The sequence below is a fragment of the Linepithema humile genome, chromosome 3, assembly GCF_040581485.1.
Source record: "Linepithema humile isolate Giens D197 chromosome 3, Lhum_UNIL_v1.0, whole genome shotgun sequence".
In the NCBI taxonomy this organism is placed as follows: domain Eukaryota; kingdom Metazoa; phylum Arthropoda; class Insecta; order Hymenoptera; family Formicidae; genus Linepithema; species Linepithema humile.
Window position 1 is genome coordinate 6,395,441 of NC_090130.1, and position 27,415 is coordinate 6,422,855.

The 27,415-nt window shown below is 37.1% G+C and overlaps 1 protein-coding gene and 1 long non-coding RNA gene across 2 annotated transcripts in view; one reads left to right on the top strand and one right to left on the bottom strand.

Annotated features, from left to right (window-relative positions):
- The window catches only part of LOC105676366 (uncharacterized), a 104,456-nt gene extending 91,703 nt beyond the window's left edge, over positions 1-12,753 (bottom strand). Inside the window, exons 1-3 of the long non-coding RNA XR_001101380.2 lie at positions 12,329-12,753; positions 6,418-7,097; positions 5,415-6,083 (exon numbers count right to left, since the gene is read on the bottom strand). This is a non-coding gene — a long non-coding RNA (uncharacterized lncRNA). The remainder of the gene's footprint in view (positions 1-5,414; positions 6,084-6,417; positions 7,098-12,328) is intronic.
- Positions 1-27,224, top strand: part of LOC105676363 (netrin-1-like) — a 170,371-nt gene extending 143,147 nt beyond the window's left edge. Inside the window, exons 5-7 of the mRNA XM_012374165.2 lie at positions 15,705-15,773; positions 18,656-18,866; positions 19,471-27,224. Coding sequence (XP_012229588.1) covers positions 15,705-15,773; positions 18,656-18,866; positions 19,471-19,615 — 425 coding nt within the window. The 3' untranslated portion in view covers positions 19,616-27,224. The remainder of the gene's footprint in view (positions 1-15,704; positions 15,774-18,655; positions 18,867-19,470) is intronic.
- The last annotated feature ends 191 nt before the right edge of the window (positions 27,225-27,415 follow it).

Here is a 27,415-nt window from a genome sequence, read left to right on the forward strand (position 1 = left end):
ACACGAACGAAGACGTGCCTCGCTTCGCTGTACTTTGCGCATTTATACAGGGTGTTCAAAAATCACAAAATTTTTTCGTACAGACGCAAAGAAAACCCTTAAAAATATTGATAATTGTGCAAATGGTAAAATATTGATAATTAAAGAATTCTCCAACGTTGAGAACAAAGAAATTTTGTTAATAAATTAAATAATAATGTAAATATAAATTAAAACTTGTTTAAATAATTTAATTAAAAATGAAAATCCTTTATCTGATTATGTTTTCACAAATATTTATGTAGGAGATAGATATAATTTAAAAAGCGTGCAGTAGCATAGTGTGAACGTGCCATACATATAACGCAAAGCGAATGATTAGACTTGCCGCAATGCACGATAAAACAAATTTTTAAGTTACGTACCAGATCTCTCTCATTCGACGCGGCCGCGAGATTGCATTTCGAGACAGTCGCGTTGATTAACCCGGCTAACAGCGCCCGCGGGAGCACCCGTTATACAATTCCCGCAAACATCGTCAAATATTCATCCTCCGCGCGCCGTCGGGCGGCAACGTCGATGCGCGATCGACTCGTCCGCCGTTTACGTTTTTATCTCGGCTTCGCGATGAACCCGACGGCACCCCGGCACTCGTTTCCGGGCACCCCGGGTGCCGAGGCAATAAACGAGGAACGGTTCTCTCACCAACCCACCCCGACTTTTACTCCGTCCCGTTCCGACAGCGACAGCTCTCGCCGCGCTTGGCGATTCCGCTTCCAACCGGCGCTCCTGGCGGCTGCCGATAACGCGTTATCGAATATCGAGAGGTAAATAATTTTAAGAGTCGCGCTATCACGATTCGTGAACGCGGAACTTGTATTGCCGAAAAATTGAAGCGTTTTCCAACACGTTGTTACGGGATGAATGAGAGAAATGTTACTGTCATATCACGTGAGCTCACGCTTTTGTCATTGTAATATAAAAAAATAATCGAAAGTAGATATAATCTTTACGGTATGTTGACAATTCATTTTTGTTTAATAATACTCATTTTATATTTAGCTTTACACATTGCTTTCTCATTCTCAACTTTTTTAACTAAAGTTAAAATTCAAAAATGTCATGAAATTTTTTAGGTAATATAAATAACAATACTCTCAATCCTCTAATGTTGGATACATATTTCGAAGCTGCTTAAAAATAGAACACGAAAAAATAGAAAATAAAAAATCATTATCGAAAAATCTCTTTCCAGAACAGATTTCTACAGATGTCGATTATCCATTGCCATCTGTGATCTTTCCCTCCGAAAAATTGGTGTTGAACACCGCATCGACAAAAACTCGATATTTTTATTTGTAAATAACTAACAAAACATAATTGTTGTGTTTCCGCTTTTCCGCTTTTCCGTGTGTCGGACGATCGAGCAAAACGGACGACGCTCTGTTTGTAAATGTCGTGCCATTTTAATGAACCGCATGGCTGCTAGTCGATAATAGAATCCGTATAACGCACCCTCGGCCTCAAAACGGCCCGGAACCGCACGCGAGCATCGGCGTCGGGAGAATACACGCGTGGGTTGTCTCGATCCGTTTCCTCTCTCTCTCTTTTTTACCAGCAGCTAACCAAATTAAGCGTAATTTGAATTTCGTTTGAAATTCAATCGAGATGCCCCGCAACGGGCCGCCTCGCTCGCCGGCGGGCGCGTTATCAAATAAAAATATCGAAAATTCCGCGCGCACAACGGCACAACGGTCACGTCTGCCGAGGGGAATTTCCGAAATTCCAGATGCGATCGAAGTGAGGTAGATTGATAGAGAGATGTATCGAAAGAAAGAGACGGAGAAACCGAGACGGGTATACGTGAAGCAGACTGGATTTTTGTTTGGCGTAGTTCCCAATCTTCTCCCCTCACTTTTTGCAGTTTTACAATCGAAGCACGCGATTTCCGTGCGGCATATCCCCGGAAATCCATTCTGGAATATTGTTTTTATTGCTTCTCGTACGAATTTATCGTTTTCATTATCGGCCACTTTGCATACAATGAAGGATTGTTAACTTGATACTCCGACCGCAAACTGATTTTTAAATTTTCAAGGTTTGCATTTTTATAAAATTTGCAAAAATTATATAAGCATGAATACTCCGAAAAATGCAGATTGTTCTTGATAATTGATAAAGATAAAAACACATACTCTACTTTTTTTTAAATAGAAACATGCTACTATCAATTTGTAATTACTACATATGTTATATGATAAAAGTCATGTCAAAATGTTTGTAATTGTTGTTTATGATGTAAGTAAAGTGATTATGTTTGTTAAAGTTAGTAATGATTAGCTGATACTTTTCGTTTTGAAACAAACTCATTTTCGTATTAAACGAAACGACACGCTTTTCGCATTATTAAGTATGCGCTGATAATGCGCTCCAAAAGTAATTTATTATTTATCGAGTCGCCAGCGGACTCTGTGAAGCAATCGAAATTGCATCGGAACAATTGCTGAGAACTTTTACACTATTGATCGAAGCCATCGAATCGCTCGGCCGAATTACAAAGTCCGAACACGACATGGAACGCGGAGATAACCGCGAGAGTAACTGCGGTAGTTCGATGGTGGATAGAACTGAAACCATAAACCGCTTAATCGCCGTTAGAACAGAGACAGATACATTTCTGTTTATCTTGCGGTATTATTTTTTCAACTTTTCTGCACGCGAATCTGTTTTTGTAACACACAATCCTTTTTTTATAGTTAATTTAAAATAAAAATCAAAGTTTAAAAAATACTCGTTCAAGCCAATAAGCAAATAAAAAAATCCTAATATACGGATACAGGATCTATCGTAACAAGTGATCTGAAATGACATCATTCGCCGGTAGTTTAAATCCTGAATCACGAGTCACTTGAGAATTCACGGGCCGCTTGAATAGACCCGGATTTCCTGTTCGAGAAGCGAACCCTAAAGCTGCCGCAAGTTCGTGGGAAATCTGCCGAATAAAGCCGCTGCGAGTTCGCGGGAAATCTGTCGATCTTTGCGGTAAAGTTCGCGCACTTGGTCGGATAGTTTGCTCGCGGAAATTTCCTCGCGCGCTGGTGGGATGTATCGAACTATCGAACTGTATTACGGATGTGCGGAAGCGGTACGAAACGGAAACCGGACGGGTCGTAACGGCACGGGACGGAACGGGACGGGACGGCTGAGCGCGTTCGCAAGCGCGAATCGATCGCGACGGCGGCCAACTGAGACCATAATCCATTTAATTCCCGACTAACGAGACGTCCTTTGTGTCGATTAAACCGCGCCAATCCGACTGGGCCAATCGCTGCACCGGATCGACCGCGATCGTGCCGTAAGCTTGAGCTTTCCGATCGAGCGGTTGCATCGATCGGCCTGAACGTGAACCTCGAAACTGACCGCGCGCACTTGTTCCCTGTCGATGCATCGACTATCCCAATCAGCAATCGGGCAAAGTAAATCCGATGTCACGCTCCGGATAACCGCGTCGATGCCACCGCTGACATCAACGGGGGATGACTGATTGACGCATTGTGAAAGGAGAATGAGAGGTGCAATGATTATAATGTCGTTTTCCTCGTTAAAACGATTTACACATTACTTGTGACAGAGAAATTACAAAAAAATCGAATGAGAAATCAAGGAAACACGTTGGTTTTAGAGCTATCAATTATTAGAATTGCTTAGGATACAAATTATTAGACTAAAGTTAATAAATTCGTATTTATAATTCTTGTCAGTAGAAAATGCTGTAGCCAATATCTTTTTTTCGAAAAATAAATAAATTTTTCAAATCTCAAAGTTATTCGCTTTTTTTCTGCTTTACATTCACGCGCGATCCTCGCCCGTCTAGTGTAGACCATAGGAATTCGTGGTTATGAGATTCGACATTTCCGCGTCTACTGCCACGTAGCGTTATTCGTGTATCGCACTATGTGCAAACGTGACATGGTTGCAATCGAAATTGCATTTTTGGACGTAGTTTATCAGTCACGCGTAGAGCGTTGCGATATCGCGTCTTGATATTACGTCTAAAAAATTTCTGTAAAATTTTCAGAAGATTGACATTCCCTGAAATGTTATTTCGCGAGGAAGAAGAAGACGGGATGAAGATTAGATGCAACGCAAGCAAGTTCCAACAGTTGTTGCGAATTTCTTATTTGTCGCAATTGCAATATGCTATTTTCTAAAGAAATAACTAACGCAATAGGAAATCTAAGTGTCAGAAAGAGACAGAAAGAGTTAAGGAATGCGAAAACTAAATTTAACAACAGTTTGCGTAACATTCATTAATTTACTAAGACCGTAGCTTCTCAACTGATAAATTTAAGTACTGAAATGTTTCATTATAAGCTTTGCAGTATTATAGTTCTTTCTATCTCCCATGAGCATTAAAATCGTCTTACTATATATAACAAGAGCATATGCAGAACATAGATTTTGCGTTTACAACGTTACATCGCATTACCGCACCCGCAAGGGTCATGTAATTATACTGTAATATCGTGGAGATGAAAGCAGGATTATGATACATCAGATATTCCACTGCAGATGTCGAAACGGCGGACCACATCGCACATTTCCACGCGTGACCACGATATTCGATAAAGGTTCATTTCGGCCCATGAAAATTGGATTTTCCAGGGTGGTGCTACGTGCGCCGTTCGGCGCAATATATGCAAGCGATCCAAGTTCGGCAACGTATCCGGAAAATATTTGATTTCGCGCAACTGGCTTGTTTCACAGAAAATTCGATGTAGCAATGCAATTGTGATGTTAACTTTTTCACTCGTGTTTCCAATCGCGAACATATCTTCTCTCCATTTGCGATGTATGTATATATTCTGCAGCGTTTTCATCAACGCGTAAACCGCTAATCAAAATTGTACTCTAATGTCAAATAATACTGAGGTTTAGAGACTGCAGAATGTTAAATTATTTAAATAATGTTTATTAATACCCTAATAATGCCTAAATAAATTTTTTTATTTTAGTTTTTTCTTTCGAATGTTTTATTAATTTTTACATTTACTGTTGATTTAGTTCCAAACATTTTTTGAGCGCGATCACAGGTGTCAAAACGTATGTCATGCGTATCAATCACCAGAGTTATCGTCTGTCAACGCTAAACTAAAGTTGAGTTTAAAAATTTAATTTTCGAAAAAATTGAAAAAATGTAAAGCAACTGTTAAATTTTGAGAAAATCTGTTTAAAATGTTATTTTTATACATTATAAAATTATTTTTTTAATCTATCTTAAAATTGTATTTTACATTTTCACCATTTCACAAATATATATTTTTATATTACCATAATCAATAATTTTGATAAAAAGCCTAGCTTGCAGAAGATAGCTCTGTATTAAGCTCCATTACCATCACTAAAAATATATTTTTTTATAATAAATTACTTACCATATTGTTGCTCTTCTGTCGCCCGATGCCTCTCCTAGACCTCCTCCTTCTTTTAGTAATCCTCTAAAGCACTCACACACGCGTCGCGACGCACGCTTTGCTCGCATGCGTACCTGAATACGAAAATCGCGCGATACTTAAAGCGGCACTCCCGACGTCACAGGCGAATCGAACCGAATTGTCCAAGCTGTGACGTTACGCGCGAATTCCGTCCGCGTTTCAGACGACCACATTTACCAATTGGGGCACGATTCTCTCAAAACAGAGGGCAAAGGTAAGCTCGAAGAAGATGAGGTGCGATTAGTCATCCAATCAACCGACTAGATACAAGACATCTGAAAAGCAATCGGTAGCGTTTGACTAACTCCGGTAGCCGTCCTCGACTACCTTCGACAGTCCGGCTATCTGTACAACTAGCGCGTTGCACGTAGAACCGAAGATTGCCCTGCCGTAGTCGAGATTTTATGATTGAAACCGACCTTTCCCTCCCCCGAGCCAAGCCTAAAGTAAAAAAAAATCGTGTCCCAATATTTGTCATACAGCAAAAATGCGTTCATCTATAGATTCGCTATAACTCTCGGCATTAACGGCACTCCCGACGCGCATTTTGTTATACTATACGACGGAACGAATATATTTTGTAGCACCGATTACGCGCACAAAGTTGATCTGTAAAATAAAAAAATAAATGCAGATTAGTGTTTGAAATAATTAATATTTATAAAATAATTATTGCGCACATTAAACTTTATATTCGTTTATTTATGCACACGTCTAAACAAAGGTTTAAAATTTTCAAAAATATATTTTTTGAATAAAGAAAAAAGTTTAATTAGTTGAAATAATAATATGTAAAAAATTTCTAAAAATGGTGAATATTAATTTACTATTATAAATATTTTACTAAATATTTAAAGTATTTTAAATATTTTATATCCGCTACATTATATAATATTTTATATGCAATATTTTGCGAATAACAAATAAATGAATTATTGCTTACCATAAAGTTGCTCCGCCGGCGCCCGATGCTCCTCCTGAGCCTCCTCCTCCTCTCAGTGGTCCTTCGAAGCACTCACATTGAATCACACGCGTTCGCGGCGCATGCATTGCTCGCATGCGTACCTGAATACGAAAATCGCGCGATACTTAAAACGGCACTCCCGACATCACAGGCGAATCGAACCGAATTGTCCAAGCTGTGACGTTACGCGCGAATTCCGTCCGCGTTTCAGACGACCACATTTACCAATTGGGGCACGATTCTCTCAAAACAGAAGGCAAAGATAAGCTCGAAGAAGATGAGGTGATTAGTCATCCAATCAACCGACTAGATACAAGGCATCTGAAAAGCAATCGGTAGCGTTTGACTAACTCCGGTAGCCGTCCTCGACTACCTTCGACAGTCCGGCTATCTGTACAACTAGCGCGCTGCACGTAGAACCGAAGATTGCCCTGCCGTAGTCGAGATTTTATGATTGAAACCGACCTTTCCCTCCCCCGAGCCAAGCCTAAAGTAAAAAAAAATCGTGTCCCAATATTTGTCATACAGCAAAAATGCGTTCATCTATAGATTCGCTATAACTCTCGACATTAACGGCATTCTCGACGCATATTTTATTATTTTACGATAACGGAATTATAACGAAACAAATTTGATGATTCACTAGCACGAAAGTTTATCTGTAAAATAAAAATATATTCATATTGCAACAGCATCCAAAACAGACTATAGCATAGCATAATAATAAATAAAATTCTATTTTTTCGGATTTTAAATTATGAAAAATACTATTTTTATATAATTCGCACAATTGATTTCAATATAATAAAAACTAATTTTTGTGACCCATTTAAATAAAAATGTATGTATATAAATTTAACGAGATATATAAAGAGCTCAATATTTTAAGTATCTCGTATAGTATTTAACTTTTAATTAAAAATTTATCTCTCTCTTGTATTCAAATACGCTTTGATTCGAATTTCTCTCGAAATATTGTTAATGTTAGTACGCTTTCATTACACATTAAGCGCGATAGTTGATAGTTGACTAGCTTCTCGCTTCGAAACAAGGGATGATCCTGACCCTTTCAAACAGACCGCGGAGATGAATTACGTCAAAGCAAATTGATTTCGAAGCAATCTCCTGTTCTGCTTCCTGCGGGCGGAAGATGTCGGATTTATGGGAAAAGCCCAAAGACCTAGGACGATTTTCAAAAGTATTATAATATATGTCCCGCTAACAATGTTCTGATTTGAGTACTGTAAATTTTAATTTAAAACTTTTTAAAAATCAGTAAATTTAAATGTTTTTCTTGAAAAATGTGCATAGCAACCTTATACCAAAAATTAGTTAAATTATAAAATATGTTCACACATCGCATAATACAATTGCGTCTTTCCTAGTTTAATCCTCCATATTTCTCTCGCAGCTATTCTTTTCTGTCTCGTCGTATTAAAATATTCCACGAGTGAATATTGCATGCCCGTCCCACTTTCTGTAGCAACGACTTGCACTTGTGTACCTTACTCTGGCTGCCGCAATATAATCTCATTATTCCACGAATACCTGAATGAGGCGAGCGAAATATACGCAGATCTCTCTCGCTCTTTCTTTCTCAACCTCCGCTTTCTTTCCTTATCTTAGCTTCCTGGTAGCTTCCAGGAAGTCTTTCCTCACGAACTCTGGATTTAGTTGACGAACACCGGTATACATCTCGCCTCACAAATATCTCACAAACGCCTACACGCATTCAGCTAGGTTGAGCGTGAAATACACGTAGGATCAGTCTTGTACACAAATGTTAAAGCGTATTGTATTATAAGTATCTATTTAAAGAAAACTGCGAATAAAATTTCATTATTTTTTTCTTGCTTTAAAGAATAAAATAAATATGATATAATTAAACCTCAATTTTTATTTTGTAAAAAAAAAAAGTTTTTCCAATATGATAAACGAGCTTTTACACAGTCGTTGCATTACGGTAATTTTGTCACGATATTTTCGTACGGTAGTTGAGCGTCTCGTGTACATTACAGAGAGACGTTTGAAAATTGAAATTTTATGTTCGTCTTATGTATCGTTGCGACGAATAAGCAATAGTATCGTGTCAGTATTGATGTTTTTCTTGGCGGTTTTAAAAGAGCAACGGCTACGGTGGGAATTTACGAAATTCATTTCTCTAAACCTCGCGCACGTTCCTGCGCGCGGCGTGGTTCCATTGCCAAGGAAAACATCGCCGTGTTGCGGAAGATTAATCTACGTCCGCCGCTAGGAACGGCGTCGCCTGGAAAGAATCTGCACACCATGCACGCTGCAAGATTAAGAGAATGTGCACTCCCTTGAATTTTTTCAATGAAGATAGGAAAAATTTAGTTTCCCAAAACAAAAGTTTAAGACACAGTTTACCCGATCACTACAACCCGATATTGAAAAGTTTAAATAAACATCTGTGCATGTTTTCATAACCTTTTATACTAATAAAGCGCACTGACAGCAATATGGTTCTTGTAAAATAGAAATAGCATCAGGTCAGTCCAATGAAAACAAGTATCACGAAATTCTACATCACTTTGCGTAACATCATTCTCGGTAACGATTAATCCGCCGAGAACATGGTTGACTAAAAATATGCGCATAGTCAAGGTTAAAATAACTTCCAGAATTTAAGCCAGCCTCAACGGATACGGAGATGTCAGTCTTTCAAATTAATATCGCGTGGACTCGCATTGCTAATTGTAAATTATGAAATTAGATAGTATAAATATCATGTAATATCATGATTTAAAAATTAGTGTTATAATAAATTATAAAAACAATTTTTCTTTAAAATTTTATAATTTTTTAAAATAATATTTATAATATTCATTGTTTTTTACTTTATATTCATTGCTTTTAATAAAATAAAATGTATTGGAAAATAATTTTAACTTCCAATTTTAGCTTAAAATTACAATTATATAATGATAGCGAATTCAATATTTTATTTTGTATTCGAAATCCCACAGAGAGAAACATTCTATGCGTCATTAATAGCGGCTATCACGATGTCGTTACAAATTGACGATGAAGTCACAAAGAAAAGCTTGATCGGACATCTCCTATTAACGATTGAATCTAAGCGGATTACACGCGCGTGTACATGCGAATATCGGCGTCTAAATCGCGCGTCTAAATCTACTTCCAGCCGCTGCCGCACCGCAGTCGCCGTCATATGTTTGGCCGATGAATGGGCCAGGATGAATGGCGACTCGTCTAAAGGACGCTTGTGAATGGCGCTTACTGGCAGACGTATCGCGCTCGTACACGCTGTCCCGCTGTCCGCGCCAGAAGCATGTTATGTACCAAAATATAATAAGATACAAAAGACTTTGATAAAATGCTTTATAGAATAATTCGCGAAAAATGCAAACTTACAGAGATATTCCTACGAGACGCGATTTTTGCGAAATAAGAAACGAAACAACTCTGTGAGATGCTAAAGAAAAATAAAAATAATATCTATATAAAAATACAGATAGAACTGATATGGTTGTAAAACGTTAGTTTATTTTTTCAGAATGTTTGTTTATCTCTTTTTTTATATACTCTAAACATTACGTTCCCTATTGCTTATACTTTTAATTTTGTTATTTCATTACATTAGGATATTATCTTGAAATCCTACAAAGCGACGGTAGACATATATCTTCTCTTTACATATCCACTTGTGCGATTATTTACTGGTGTATTAGCGGGGTTTCTTATGTGTATACAAACATTTATTACTCTGACACTCGGTGCCACGGACATCATTAATTCGAAACGGCGTCGCACAAAACTGTACAACACCTGTTTATAATTTATTCTCGGAGAAAGAGAGAGAAAGAGAGAGAGAAAGTCTAGTAACTGAATAATTATGTTTTATTCGTTTCCAATTTCATGCGTTTATGGTATATGTCACTGCAAGCTCACTATTATTTTTCCATGCGCGCCGCGCGTATATTGGTATCATATTATATACCATACATAAAACTCACAGTTTTTTTAGTTGTTCATATTTTATTTTATGAAACAAGCTGACGGTTTTTTAAAATTGTTGATAATTTTAGAACAATCCGGCACAAAAGCATAGTTTGTGTTTCGGAGTTTTCAAAAACAAAACAAAAAATCAACTGAACAATATTTCTACGTGAAAAAAGAGTAGAATAGAAGGCAAATCTGTGAATAATTTAAATTATTATAACAATACTGCCAGCGCAGTAATAATTTGTCATGTTTGCTTTCGTGCAAAACTTTTGACCAAATAAATGCAATAACTAATATCAGAAAACATTTTAGTAATTAAACAAATTTGAAATTCAACCTTTTGTAATGAAGATGTAACGAGTGACCTAATTACAGAGATATATCGAAAATTATGGGATTTCACGAATTAAATGAAACTTCAATAACACGACTTTAATAACAGGATATTGTATTACTTTCTCAATACGCTTTATTTTACTTTTAATTTAATTTAACAGAAGGGTTTGAAATTGCTATACACACTATTGATCTTTTATACCACAGCGATTTTGCATAATTTGCTTCCCTTCTCTACCATGCGTAGCATTAACATGTAACAGGGAATGAATCGAAATTACATTTCCATTTTTCCGATATTAATAAATGGATCTCAAAAAGATCCAATTATTCCAATTCAAGCGGGCAGCCGCGAGCGAATTAATTTTACATGAGTACACCTGTACATGTTTTCACGCGTGTAATCACACCCGCTAATCATTTTCTTTTTTTTTTCCTTTTTTTTTACCTTTTTATTCGTGCTCGGATACTGCGGATGTGTTCGGCTTTTCACGACGGGAGAGATCGCTGTTAATAATTAGAATTAAGTTAGCGAACAGCCGGCAGGCAGAGATCGACAGAGGTGAAATTATCGCGGTAAGAACGAGATAAATAAGGGCATGCGTAATCTTGCTGGCTTCGACAGTGCGTAACCGCTAAACCTCGAACCGCCGAGCGTTAAAACGAACACCGGCCGCGAGAGAAGGATTAGTTTTCTCGGAGGCGTTTAGCCGTAATTACAGGATCGACATGGACCGCTTTCGCACGCGATCGAAGCGGTGGGCGAACTGCAAACACGCGGCCGACGTAAATCTGTAGTACTCGAGAAGCAAGAAAGTCTTATACCAAGTTTTAATAACAATAAAAATCATTAATATTTACTTAAACAATTTTCAAATAAGATAAAATTCTACTTAATCCCTTCAGTTTCTCGGATAAGAAAATGCAATTCGTTTACGAAATCCTTTTAATTCTGCCTGTTTTTATTTTATTGAAAAAAGTATAAGCTAAGAGATTAAGTTAGCGGTTCAAGAAGTTGGCATCTAAAATATGACAAAGAGAATCTCATGCTTCATGTATATTTCATCAATCGTATATTTTCTGCTTCCTGTATTGCATGCAGTGGCACTGCTTCGCACCATATCTCACCAGCTTAGCGGTCCGATGTATATTACAGGAGTCTATGATAATATCCGGCAAAAAGCCCGACACTCCCAGGGTCAAAGATCTCTCCCTTCTCTCTCAACTCACGCAAGTGCAAAGTGCCTTTCATTCTTTCTCATTTATCAAATGTTCCTCGCGGCGACGTACGCATTGACAAACGACACGCGAACAAGAAATAGGGCAAATCTATTAGCGTAATAACCAGTTGAGAAATCTTATTAAATAATTGGTTTTTCGTGTCGAAATGAAAATATTACTCTCTTATATATTTAAAAGTTGCAGAAAATTTAATTCCTTGAATTAATTATTAACTAGTGCTCGGGAATTTCAGGTGGCCGAACATATTTATATGAGTCAAGCACAATTGAAAGATTATAATTTATCTTACATGTAGCAAATAACAAATAAATGATAAATCAGTTACCTTACAGCTTCTCCGTGGATGCCCGATGCCCTCCGAGGCCTCCTCCTCCTCTCAGTCCTGCTCTTTCACTCGCTAAAATACGACTGCGCGATATTTCGTACTAACCGAACTTCGTCATATCAAAAAAAGCTTGAGAAAAGCACGCAATCGCACGGTACTATGTCGCGTACGCAGTGACCTCGCGCGAAAAACATAAACAACCACCGGCGTCACAAGCTACCGAAATATTTGAACGCGCAACTCGGCGACTGTTTTTGTTGTTATAATCGACGTCATGGTGTACGCTCTTGTCTACGCGCTATCACCTTGCTCATTCGCAGAATCGTTCCACATGTATAATTTACTATGCAATTTCCCTTCACTGTTGTGCTTCTTCGTTGCGAGTATCAAACGAATGTAACTCATGCTTTTCTCAAGTTTTTCCTACATCACAATATAACAAATTTTGCATCAGGTAATCAGTTAATGTCGTATAAAATATCACGTGATCGCAATTATTTTCACGAGTAAATACCATGAAAAAGCAGTCATCAATGAACTATTGAGAGGAGGAGAAGAACCGGAAGGCATCGAGTATCAATGGAACAATCTAAAGAAAAGTAATTTATTCTTTTTTTTATCATTTATAGTTGTTGCCGAATCTTTTATTTAAACTCTATTAATTTGGCGTCAGAAGAATATTGTTTAAACTACGTAATGAATGAAAGATGCAATGAGATCATCATCGATGTATCTAGCACTGCATACTTTATATAATTACATGCTAATATATTCTTGTATTTTCAGTTTTGCAAAAATTCATTTGTTACTCTTTTTTATATTTTCTACAGAAATAAGATAATGTTAATTTTGCTCAATTAGCAGTTACTCATTAATGTCCATATCTGTTCTAACGCGCGCAGAACGCAAAGGATATTACTCGCGCGCGTGTTATTCGACTCGAAAAAAAAGCATCTTTGTTCTCTTTGTCGCCCTGCTTTTTGCTCATTCCGTCCATTCTCGCGAGCCAGATGCGCAACGTTCGAAGTCGTAAAATACCGCGCATGCGAAAGAACTGGTTGTTCTCGAATCGAAAAACAAATATTTTGCGCTACCTATCCAGCAGCTTTAAATATTTGCTCCGACGCATGCTTCTCGCGCGAACTTCCTGCTCGATGTAGTTCATTCCTACGCGCTTCGCAATGCACAAACAAATGTAATAGCGAGTTTCATTGAACGAACTAACGCGTACTAATGCAAACTCTCTTTCTTTCTCTTCAAATAATGTTATTTGCAGAAATTTATCTAAATAAAAAAAAATAATATAGACACAACGTATTAAATATTTTACAGTATGGACCAATTGTTTGAATGCTATACACACGCTTTTATATTAATCTACATACAACAATTTTTAATTTGCCGCTTTTCATATCAAATTGTGCTGTTAAGAACGTTGTGCTTCTTACAGGCTTTTAATTTTTCAATGCAAAAATAGATATTTCAGGTTTTTATTATTTAAACACTCGCAAAAATGTGATAATAACTTTTATCTGAATTAATTATTAATCGACTGTTACTTTAAAAGGCTCGATTATCAAACAATATGCAGTAACAACTAATAGACTTTATAACTTATTTTGGAGGAAGATCTTATCTTGTAACCTGTATTATTGGACCGTAAGTTTAGATCTGACACTAGAAAACTCCCTCGTCAGCTACCATCTCCATCGCGTTACGAAATCCAACCACGTCGCTGCCGATAAATCAACGCGTCGAGCAACAGTCGGCCGATCTCGCGGGCAATTCTCGATCACGCTGCCGGCCGGCCGATCAATCACGCGCTTTCAATCCTCGACACGTGCGCGATCCAGCGAACGTCGCAGCGTACGAACGAGCAAACGTCGATGTGGTATCGCAGCCAGCACCAGGTGGGCTGGCTTACGTTAATTCGCCAGTTAGCCCCATGCGGCCGGCATTTGGCGCGTCACGTTGATTCGCATCTGCCTACCCACGCTCGTTTCCTGGACCGATATAAATATAGCACCTCGTTTTATTGCCACTTTGAAACTTCAAATCGAATATCGCTAATGCCTATGACATGCTGTTCCCTTTCAATAATACTCATACAAAAATCAAACGCACGTGTACGAGCCTGCTCAGCAAATAATTAAAATAATGTAGTAATAACATTCGTCATACGTTATATATATTTATATTAATTTGCGAAATACGTAAGAATTTTTATACCATATTATTTCGCTATTTTATTTTAGTTTTTAATTTTATTTTTGAGCCTTTTTCGATACTTTTCTATTTTTTTCGGGAAACGTAGCGCTTGAAGCAAGTGTTCTTGCTTCGTCCTAGTCACGGTGCTGATTCTCACCTCTCTTAATCTCCATGGCAGTCGGGACTATAACATATTGCCTGGGGAATTAATTGAACGGCTGCGCGGGGGCTTCAGGGAAGTGCTGACCGTACGGAATATAATGGATGGATAGTCGCGGCTAGATAATAGATGGATGGATACGTCGGTGAATGATAATGGGCTGTGTCAAGCGCGAGACGAGACGAGACGAACTGAAGTAACCCAAGTGTCTGCGATATGAACGCAACACGAGGTCGGAAGCTTCCCGTTCGCGACGTCACGACATCCGTCTGGCGTCTCACTCGACATGCCTCGTATCTGTGTTATGTATAGCTACTATTATAAGGCTGTCCCAAATCTGGCAGACCTGTTTTTTATCTATGAATTTGTTCATTACTTTAGAATTAATTTTTTCTTCACGAAAATAGAGACTTGTCTTAACTTTCCAATTTTTAATCTTTTTGTACTTATTTTTTAACTCTACAAATTTATTTACAATTAAATCAAGAATATTTCCTAAAATATCCTTGCTCCATCCCCAATTTAAAATACACAAGATTATCTCAAGAAAGATTATTAATGATTATTTTCAAAAATTTGAATAGACACACAAGAAAAAGAGCATTCTTTTATCATTGCAGAGAGCCATATTATTTTCTGATTTCTATCAAGTCTATAAGAATAATAATCTTTATCACTCTCAGCTAAATAATTATATTATCTATTCATCGTACATTAATTGTTTCTAAGATCGTAATGCATTTTTAGCGTAATGTGTGCGATTACTCATAGACAGTTCATTCATCATTTTGATAACTTCTGCACAAAGATCAATTTCCAACAATTGCTCGACTCAACCGAATTGTATTCCGCGTGCAATTTAAAGAAACGCTTTGCTAACAACGCGTTTCCTCGTTTGCCGACGTCTGCGCCCAAGAGAATTAACTACCGCGGGTTAACCCGCGCCGCCATAAATTGATTAAGCCACTGAAAGCCGTGTAATTTGTCTTCGACTTCTTTTTGTTGCAGATCAGTGTGGAAAGTGCCGCGCCAGCACGAAGAGGCTAAATCTCAACAAGTACTGCAAAAGAGACTACGGTAAGTGTCTCCAAACCAAATAATATTGTAGACAGAGAACGGTACTAATTGCGCGTAATATAATGGAACCCGTAGAAACCCAAACATTGTACATACATAAATTTCTTTGGCATAAGATTCTTTAAAAGCCTTTACGCGTCACTATATATATCCGCCACAGCTGCTGCAGTTTCTAAAAATAAAACAGCTTGTACGAAGACATTGTGATTTTTATATAACAGTATTTCCTTGAAATCCGTCTGTATTTACAAAGCTATCTCACCACTTTTTAATTATCTATAGATTTATTGATGAAGCAAAGAACACAGCTTCGAACAATTCGTTCACCTCGTTGTTTTTCCGATGGAAAAGGTAACAATAGGTAACTCCTAAATCCAATATCATTATATCACGCTGGGCAAACTAAACGAAAACGTTCGGCAGCAACGATAAACGTGGAGATATAGACAATCGTCGATTCCCGGCTAGTCGCTGTGAAAAAACATTGCGCGACAAAGCCACCGGAATTGTTTCGGCTTTTATCGGAGGTAGATGTGCACCCGCCCCAGTAATGTGTGGAGGGCACATGTGAAACAACGATTTATGCCGTCCTCTCCCTCGAAAGTCCTCGAAAAAGAGCCGAACATAAACATACGTACAGAGACGAACATGAAGAGAAAGAGAGAAAAACAGGGAGAGAATAAGAGGAATGTCGGATTTCACATAAAAACACTCCGTATTTATCGTAAGAAATTAATCAAAAAATTAAATAAAATTTCATTAAATTGAAAAAAATTATTTACAGAAAGATAACTAGAGACAGTATTTTGTATAAAGAATTGTTCTTACATTTTAATTTTTATAGATAAAATTTTAATAGTATTATCAAACCGCGATTTATTTACCGATTAAAATTCTACACTACTTTCTTATTGATTTCTAATACGCGAAGTCTAGAGTTTGTTAAAACCATAGAAACAATTCCGAACTCAGAAAAGGAATTAGAATCATTAAAGAAAGCGAGAAAAAAAGAGATAGGGTTGTTGCGTACGGCCGTGACGGCACTCGGCGAATACGGTGGTGTATAACGGCTTGTTCAAAAATGAAAGGCTCGCGTTTTAACGGTGCCGGGGCTTTCAATAATAGAATGGTATGCCTTTGAGCCGTGGTCCGGCGCGAGTTTGGCCGACGGCTTCGGCTCCCTGCTTCCTCTCCTTCGTTTGATTCAGCGCAGATAAATCTTCAACAGGTCTGCACTTAACTGTCTCCGACTTAGAATAGCGGCCGAAACGACCGCGCGCATCCCGCAGCCGCGTCGCAAAAGCAAAACCGATCGGGAACGGCGACGCATCGCGCGCCGTTTTTCGACGCCGCACGTACCTCGCCGTATTTTTTTTTTTTTTTTTTTTTTTCAACGGAGAGAAAAAGATGCGCGAAGGGAGCCGTATGGAAGATTTGTACTACTGCAGTTTCAGTATGTAATTTATAACGCAAGAAAAATATCCACTTTACGAAATTCTATGATAAAAGCAGATAAAAAGAAAAGAAACAGAGATTTCAGTATTTCAGGAAAAATAGTTGGGTTTTTAAAAAAACAATTATTTCTAGTATAAATGTTTTCTCTCAAATATTAAACATAAAATATTTTATATTAAAAATAATTTTATTGCGCAAAATTATTTTAACAGATAACATGAATGAAAACAAAATTGACAGATATGCAAATATTTGAGAGACAATAAAAGGAATCACGTTTTATATTTTCTTTCTCATAAATATTTGTAATTCCACGAAAAAAGGTAAATAAATTGAAAATTACAGATATAATAACTGTGCGAGGGAAGCAAATTTTACAAAATTGTCAGGGAAAATATATATTTCCGTTACAAAGATATATTTCGCTATCCTGAACCTTTCTCGCGAGGGGAATGAAAAATCCCCAGAATACGACGTGAGAAATAACGCAGCCCTATGATTCGAATAGCAAACTCGGGGTCAAGCACGACGGTATATAAACTCGTAACACCGACGTCGAATAATGAATGGTTCGATCGAATGCAACTCAACGCTGAATCGTTTCGCCGGGGCATGACCCTAGTCCTTGGCGAAAGGCTAATACTATCCCTGTCCTGAGGACGACAGGATCGATGGTACGATCGTAACGGGAGAGAAAGAAAGAAAAAAAGTCTCGACCGCATCCCCCCATTCGATTCTACGGTCTCGACGTCCGTTGAAAGGATCCGGGCGTCCTTTGAACGTAAGGAACACGTTGTCAATATTAAAGGCCGATGTCGATTATGTCGAATACGCAATAGAGATTCTAGATTCTAGATAAAACGTAAAATATCGATTCTATAATTAGATACAGCCGTTCAAGATTTTGCAGCGACAAAAAGAAACTCTTATCGAAAGATATACGCCTGATATTGTACTTGTTCCCATTTAGTAGAATTTATAAAAATTAATCTTTCTTTTATATGTAACAATTTTGCAATTATTAAAACAATATAGGTCAAGTTTATGCAACGTTTGTATTATGTTTGAAAAAAATTCTATTCTAGAAGAGCACAGCTAATTAAAATTGTGTTGTGATGACTTGAGAAAGCACACGTAAATAAAAACTCTGTTTTGAAAACAACGTATTGGAAAATTTATAATTTTATCTTACAGAACGCAACACTATGATTTCCTTTATAACATATCATCTAAATATATCATGAAGTTACAGTTATGCTCACAAATATTCCGCACGATAAAATAGAAAACCGTTAAATGCGTTTTTTCTCAAAACAGGATTTTATTTATATGCCCTTGTTCCAGATACTCTCTCAGTTATATACTATAGTAATATTACGTATATTGTACTTGGAACACAATGTTCAATACGTTCTTTTTCATTGCAGCTATTCTGGGCAGAATAACGGACAGACACAAGAAAACCGATGGCTCACAGCCCGGCACAAGCGTAACAGGCACATCCTGGATCCGATTCACTCTAAACGTCGATTTTATTTACAAGAAAAACTCCAATTCAAGGATTCGACGTGGTGACATATCTCTTTACGTTCATTCAGCTGACCTGGCCTGCAGATGCCCCAAAATCAAGCCTAATAAGTGAGTACTTTACTGTTCTTCATAAAATAATTGAATATTGTTTTTAATGTATTTAACTCTCGAAATTATTTCATCGTTTATGAATATTTATATTGTTATTGCTGTGCTGCAAGAATTTAGTAACCTGAAATTTTGCATTTCTATGATTTTTCTTAGGGATATCCTTAAATACCAAACTATTCTTAAAAAATAAATGTGACGACTCCTTAAAATTCTAAATCCCGTACACTACGCTCTTCAATCGCTAATCTTGTTATGTGGTTGATTATTAAAATTACTTGTTAATCTCATCGTGTGTCTGGGGAACACATTTAACAGACGTCATAAAGAGATGTGAAATATACACGTCTTAATTTTTTTTTTTTTTTGCATTCTTTAAATATCTTTCAGACATTTTTGATTTTACGCTCGCCTTGAACTGAAAATCAAAAAAAGCCAGGCGCGGTCAAGGTTCTTAACAAGACAGTCCCGATTATCTAGAAACTGGCACGGCTGCAACGACCGTGAACTATCAGTCAGAGTCTGAACGAATGCGAAACCGCGCAGCCGACGGCGGCTGGACGGTGATCGCGGTTATACTCACGCGATTCTATTATGTTTGCAGATCGTACTTGATCCTTGGCCAAGAGAACGAGGGCATTGGCCAAGGTGGACTCACGGTGACGCAAAGGTCGATCGTCATCGAGTGGCGTGATGAATGGCACCGCCGAATGCGCCGTTTCCAGCGAAGGGCGAGAACGTGCCATTGAAGAGCTCGTACGTCGCGGAAAGAGAGGAAGAGATAAAAAGCGAGATAGAGAGACAGAAAAGAAAGAGAGAGAGGGAGGGAGAGGGAGAGAAAGAGAGAATGTGAGAGAGAATGAGAGAGAAAATGAGAAAAAATGAGAGAAAGAGAACGAGAGAATGAAAGAGAGAATGCGTGTATGTATGTGTATGTGTGTGTATGTGTGAGAGAAAGAGAAAAGGCGGAGAGGAAAAAAGAGAAATCGATCCCCTCCCAACCGTGTTCGTAGGAACCCGCATATCTTGATTTCCCTGCCGCGAATACCGGTATTGGGGTGCCAATTTTGTTTTGCGCGCGCGGTACTTGTCGACAACCGCACGTCGAAGGCAACGAGGAAGGAGAACGAAAGGGGCAATGGCGATTTTACCGAGAGGAGCGTTTTCCGCCGCGTGAAATGACACGAGCAGTGCATGTTGCGCGCAAAAGCCATCATTGCGTGATGAAATAATCCCGAAGCGATCCGCGAGCAATCAATAACTGTCGATCGTTCATAACATATTCTGACAGATGGATACTAATATCAGATAATCCTTATCGTCAACATATCATAAATATTTGCATAACTCGTTCCGCTGTTTCAACTGGAAAAAGAGACTTCAAAAATCTGTCCAATTTTGTGCTAAATTGCGTATGCCCTCGCGTTAAATTCGTTCGAAAACGGTAAACCGCGACACGAAGGCAACGAATACCTGATGTCTCTGTGGAGCGGGCGCATTCCACGATGTCGATTCACTCCTGACATTTGTTGCGCGACATTTCTCCGTGACAAGCGATTTATTGAACGGCATGAATCTTTGAGGGCTCGACGCCGTGCCCGTTCGCACCCGATAAATCGCGTGTCCGTGAGAAATGTCGCGAGATAAATGTTGGGTCGAATTTACGCGACAGATTCAATTACTCTGGAATACCGCAAATCGCCGCCGGTACGGTGTTTCGGGCGGTACAACCGTTATTCGATGGCGGATAATCACCCGAATATGTCGTCGTTTCCGCACTGTTAATACGGCATTCAAATCAGATTGAAATGAGAGATATTCACTTTCGCATCACAGCACTCGTGTCGCAGTCAATGTCGCAATTGATAGAAATTGATGGTTTTAATTAAGTCGCGTGCCATGATATGTAACGTAAATGCGCAATAGATTGCGAGATTGTGGTATATTAATACATGAAACAACCGAGCTCTTTCACGCAAAACTCTATTCCAATAATAATTCATATTCTTTAACGTCAATTTGCTATATACAAAACATGAACATGTATAGACCGCACGTGATATGACATGAATCCGATATAGGGACGAGCACGCGCTAATGCATCTATATGTATATTACGGCACTGTCATTAAAGCTTAATAGATTCGATAAAGCGAAATCAATTTCCAATATTATATGCGTTCCAATATTATTGCGCGATACATGATATGATGCGCAATGTCTTTAATCTTATTCACCCTTTTATTTTGCTTATAAAAGAAACAGAGATAGCGACCAAAAAAAATACATAAGTAAAACTTTGGTTTTACGAAAATTTTATTTAAAGCTTTTAATTTTTTATACTTTTATTAAATCAATATTTTATAAAATTATCATTAAATCCAAGTATTTCGAGAGAATAAAAAATTTAAGTACGTTTTTCTTGTAATAAAACCTTTGCTTTATGTATTTTTCTCTAGATTTGTCTGAATTTTAATAATTGCTTTTAAATACAAGTCAGAAATATACTTAATATTAAACTTTTACAACTTATAACTAATTTTTACTATTGTTTTATTTAATTCTTTTTTTATCAAAGTTATCTCAAACATTTGTTAATTATTTAAAATGTTAAAAAAATAATCTTACGTATAAGATTAAAGATACACGGTCGGTCTTGCGCCTGCGTTGCGCGCTACGCGTGAACTTGGCGCGAGACACTACCGTGTCTCTTGATACGTGGACCATTAATTATGCATCGTGACAATATTTTGACGTCAATAAATAATAATGGCAAGAGGAAAGTACGTGTGATAATAACGTCTCGACTTTATATTCTTGATAAAACTGCAGCACACCTGCTACAGAAGCATGATTCAACCGCGTTTAGCATTGAAGGGCTTGTATCATCGTCAGTACTAAAAGACAGGTCTCTCAAGTAGACAAGTGCAAAATGCGTACGTACATGTACCACGTCTAGCCACTTCAAATTTGATTTATTCGCGACCATCTTGTCTTAAGAGCCAGTGCACTCGGAGAAAGTGGGCGTGAGAGAGAAACAGCGCGAGAATCCAATGAAACTTCGAGAGCGGCAAAGAGAGAAACGAAAACGAACACGGAGCAAATGGATAAGAGAAAATATATTTTCAGGCGTGAAATATATTTAACCCCGTTATACATTATCATTAAAGTTGTATCACGTTGGAATCTGAGAAGCGTGTTATCATTTTGATTGCCTAATTAGAAAGTTAACACGACTCTTGATTGTCGGACACGGAATACAGAGTATCTCGAACTTAGTAATATATAATATATTTCATTTCTCTGGAACAAAATTGAAGATTCTAACTTTGAAGGTTTTTCTTCGGCAAGAATATTGTAAAAATAATTATTGTTTGTTATAATAATTTTTAATTTTTAACACATTAAAAAAATATTGAATCAATTCTCAAATTCATTAAATTCTACTTAAAATTGAATAAGATTTTACTACTTTTTTTACATCTTTTATGTTTGATTTCGAAAACCGCTTAAATTTTCAATTGCTTACAGCTTGAAAGATTAACGATGTTTTTATTGGGGAAAATCAATTCTTTTTCAAAGCATCCGTGGGCAAAAAGTAGCACAATAGGTCTATACACTCTCTACACTGGGAAGTCAATCTCGGTAGCGTTCTTTCAACAATAATGACCGCGTTTTTGTCTGGTCCTATTGATTGCTGAGCAAACATTTGCTAAGTCGAAGGATCTCCTTTAAACACTTAGAATTCTCGGTTGTTTTATTTGATTTTTTGTCAAACTTTCACGCGCAAGTACTGGTTAAAATTCATATATAAAACGCAAGACCGAAAACTTATTACCCCACTTTTGCAAATTTACGCCGATTTATCAGTGGCGCTTGAAAAAATTACGAAATATTACGTTCGTGTGATTGAAGACGTTCAAATCTGCTCGGTAAACTTTAATTCGGTTAAACAAATTTGAATGGTCGTGTTGAAGCGTGTCGCCAGGCGTGTCTTGCACGATTTAGAGATTAGTTTGTTCGAGAGATAAATTGGCTCCGTTAAGATTCGGCTCTAAGGACGGCTATTAGGAATTCGAAGCGTGCGGATTTAAGTCGACGGGCATCCGTTTTGCTCGGCTTAAATACTCCCTCCAGCGCAAGATGCGTCCATCTAAAATTGGAACGCGTGGCACTTGCCGAGAGACGGATATACGCACGTCTCGCCCGATCGAAAATAATATCGTGCGGAAGGCAACGCATTTCGCGAGTCGTTTTCAGTCAATTGAGCGAACGTGACCGGAAACCGAGAACGGCATACTGCGTCTTTCTTACACGTTTGTTCGATGCTATGCACTGCTCGTAAATGTCTCTTTGAGACTTGTCTTAATACAGATGGAAACAAGTAAAGACAACTAGCGCATTGCGCGTTGCTTTTCAGCACGGCGGATCGCTCAGTTGTAAATGGCACAAAACTCGCCCCCGGGCTTCCCCTTCCTCACGCGACTTCTGTTTTAATTTATTTATTCTTCGCTCGATCATCGCGCGTCGACCGTACCCATATAGAAATATCACACGCGTTCGTTGAATGTAGATTTTCTTGTACATTTTCTATATAAATTATTAAGATCCTTTTCTAGCTGGTATATTATATTACGTAGCGGAGAGAAAGAGAGAGAGAGAGAGATAAAGAGAGAGTGAGAGAAAGACAGGAGAGAATGGTAGAGGCTAAGCACACGTGTCGCGATGTGAGTCGCGGGCTTATCGATCAATGATGACACTCTCCCAGATCGTTTACGTCACGGATTCCAGGCGGCAACGACGATAGCGGCGTTCGGTTAATCATCGATCGTGAAAACCGAAGACCATTACTGATCTTAATTGCATAAGACGATACGTCTTCGATGTATGTACAATTGAGGCGGAATACGAAAAAGAGCAGTATAATAATTCTGAATCTAAGGATCGATTATCATATCTTAACAATATCACATAATAAAAAATGAAATATTGTTTTTAGATCAATACTGCTTTTTGATAAAAAAAAATGCGCCAAATTGAATAAGACAAAATTCATTCAAAGGACCAGTTTCGTCTATGTACTCCCTTTTCGTAATTCGTCTCGATTTTGACCGTGCCAAGGTTTAACTCAATATTTATACAATATCTATACAAAGATCATTAATGCAATCTAGTGTGGAGGTCAGAAACATCGAATTGTTTAAAAATTATTCACATGTTATTCGATATAATCGACGACTGAGCCGCGAAGCCCATCCGTCACGTTCCACCTGATCCTTTTCGGATTTCTGATATCACATCAGCACGCAAGAAGATTACTGCGATTATTCTTCCAGAGCTAAGTCTCTCTCGCGACAGTACGAATAAAGGGATTCGCGAAGATTTAACGATCAAACGGCACAAGCGTATTATTTAACGATAATAAATTAATCTGTAGAAACGTCTATCTCTGTAACCACGTGCTTTGTGGTTTGATAAGAAAAACTTGTAAGACTAATTTGATCCTCCGAAAAGAATGAGGGCGTTGAGAAATCGTGCTACTCGATTTTCTGGCGATATCATTAAACCGACGTCGGTTTCAAGTCGTTTTTCCATCTGCGCTAAGTGTGTTATACTGTGGAATCAGCGTGAATCTATTACATACGATTTTTGCGCTCCCATATTATACTTATAGCAGCTGTAGCGATCCGATAGAGAAGCGACACGATGCAACTCTGCACATAGATCACGTATATCGCTAAAAAATCGCGTAAACATTTCGCTGTTATGCGCAATTACGGATTATCTTTACGCATCGCGTTTCAAGCCAAGTTCCTAAATTGTGCCGAATGCATTCTGCTCTTCTGTTTCATCAAACAATTAATTCTTTGTTCCTTCTAGCGACAATCAAAGGAACAGCGCAAGAGAATCGAAACGAGAGGAGGGGTGGGGTGGGGGGGAATGGTCCGTGCACGCGTCGCATTTGAGGAGGAACCAATTATCGACGTTCGCGTCAAGTTAGCGCGACGAATAGTATCGACATCACTTGATCACAGGCTAATTCAAAATGTGTATTATCGTCGTATTAATAAGTATCGTGGTTGGATATTAAATCATGTTTGAACTATAGACGTGCTAATAACACGCGAGCGATTTTCCGGAAGAGAATTCCACGAGAAGTAGATTGGACGCGATCGCTTTCGTTCTTGAACGAGGAGAAAATAGTCGTACGCTCTTTCGTGTGTGCCGTAGTTGACAATGTATGTATGTACTTACGATTTTAACGATGGCTGAACGTGACGTCGGTGGAAACGATTCTGACGGGCGATCGATAACACCACGAAGGGACGGCGGACGTTCACGTCGTTGCGACCGCGAGCCTATAATACCACGTACTACGGAGACGATCGATCTCGATCAACCGATCCTCATGTTGTGCAAGACCATCCTGAAATCAAAGATCGCAGCGATTAAAAACTTTTGCATCGGAATTTTTATAGTAGACTCGAAGTTATTCCAAGTTGAATTGAACTATGATTTAAGTATTATATGTTTTTGATTGCATATTGTAACATAGCTACATAATTTTATAAAAGTTTGAAAATTGCTCTATAACCATCTATTCCCAAAGATGAAATAATAGAAATTCATTGTTTTTTATCTTTGTAAGAACTATATATAATTTTTAAATGCTTCTTAATTTTTTTTAATTATAAGAATTATAATTATGAATCAGAAATTATCATAAAAACTTTTTTCCAGCAAAGAAAAGAATAGATAAATTCATTATTTTCTATGCTCAAAAAATGTTCAAAAAATATGCAATTTTTAATCTCTCCATATTTATTGCACATGAATTATTTTATTTGCATTACTTATTAATATTTATTGTTGCAATTTCAGGTTTCTTTTATAATGATTTGATAAAATGTATGTAATTCTTCCATTTTTTAATTACATATGCTTTGTATTGTATTGATCAATCTATATAGTATTTCTAAACGTTTATTTAAGATGAGATCTGTCGTCTCCGTCACTTACGCTATAATTACATGTATAAATTGTACCAACTTAAGATAGCTTTAGATTAAGATTAAAAAACTATATCATCTATATCATCCCCAAGTAACACGTACAGCCGGGGATTAAGGAAAATTTCTCATGAGCGATCGAAATAAGTAGATCAGATTTGCAGATTTACCGCATGAACGAATTCATCAATTGTCATTAATTGTCACGCCTATAAAAAAAGGGAATCAATTATAGCTCATTTTTATAAAAGAATGACGAGAAACCAAAAAACTTAACAAACTCAAAAATAAAATTGGAATATAAAATGTGCTCAATTCAATCACGTACGATTTCAATTCGAAGATTTTCAAGTTATGCTGCGCATAATAAATTTTAATTATGAATCAAATTTAATATAAATTTTCTTGCTAATTTTAATATAATATATAATTTTCATATAAATTATTAAATCTACAATTTTAATTTAACATAATTTTATGTAAATTATAAAATTTACATAGACTTTTATATGAGTCAAATATAGTATCATATAATAAACTTTGATTCACCGCAATGTGAATATTTAATTATACATTGAAACATAAAATGTACTTGAGACAGTTTTATAACAAATCTCATTTTTGAATTTCTATAAAATTTATATATAAATATATTTTTTGATCGTATTTTATCAAGGAAACAGATATTTCCAAAAAAACTTAATTTAAAAATTGTTTAAATTTTTTATTGAAATTTTTGTACTGTAAAATTTTCCAATAACTTAAAAAATATCTAGTTGTTTTCAAAAAAGTATAGAAATTTTTATAAATGGATAAAATATAATTCTCTTTCCTTACAATATTTTTTAAAATAAATTATACATGCGGTATATCGTTAACAACCAATTATATTATGACTGAAAATAAAAGAGAAGAAATAAAAACCGCTATCGTTACAAAATCGCTCGCTATCAGAAGGATTGGCCGATAATTTATCGACTTTAACCCCTGACTGCTGCGTAGAGATATGACATGGTATAATATTAATGGGCAACTTATCCGCGCCCTTGTACGTAAATCGATGTAACAAAATAACTTCATCACAACTAAAAGTATATTACAAGTTTTCCCGAGAATCGTCGCTGACTGAAACGCGACTTTTATGCGGAATTTATGAACGACAAGTATATCGTAGAGTTGTACGCGATGTCTCGAAGTAAGAGTATGCTATTTATACCTCCGCATTAATCAATTGCTACTGTACCACAATTATCACATTAGACTCGATTAAATTATTAAGTGTACCGTCGTGTATTGTGGTGTAATAAATGTGATTAGTTGTACGAGAAATAAATGCAATGCGTAAGAATTACCATGCGTGTTTTTTCGACTAAATTTGATATTAATATTTTGTTATTATTGCGAAAATAATTGAATAATACGTAAAAATTTTATTTCTTAATATTTGACAATGATAATATCTATATTACATATATTCTATTGTGAAACATTACTTTCCGATATTCCTAAAACAATTAAATTTTTTTTTTCTCGAAAACA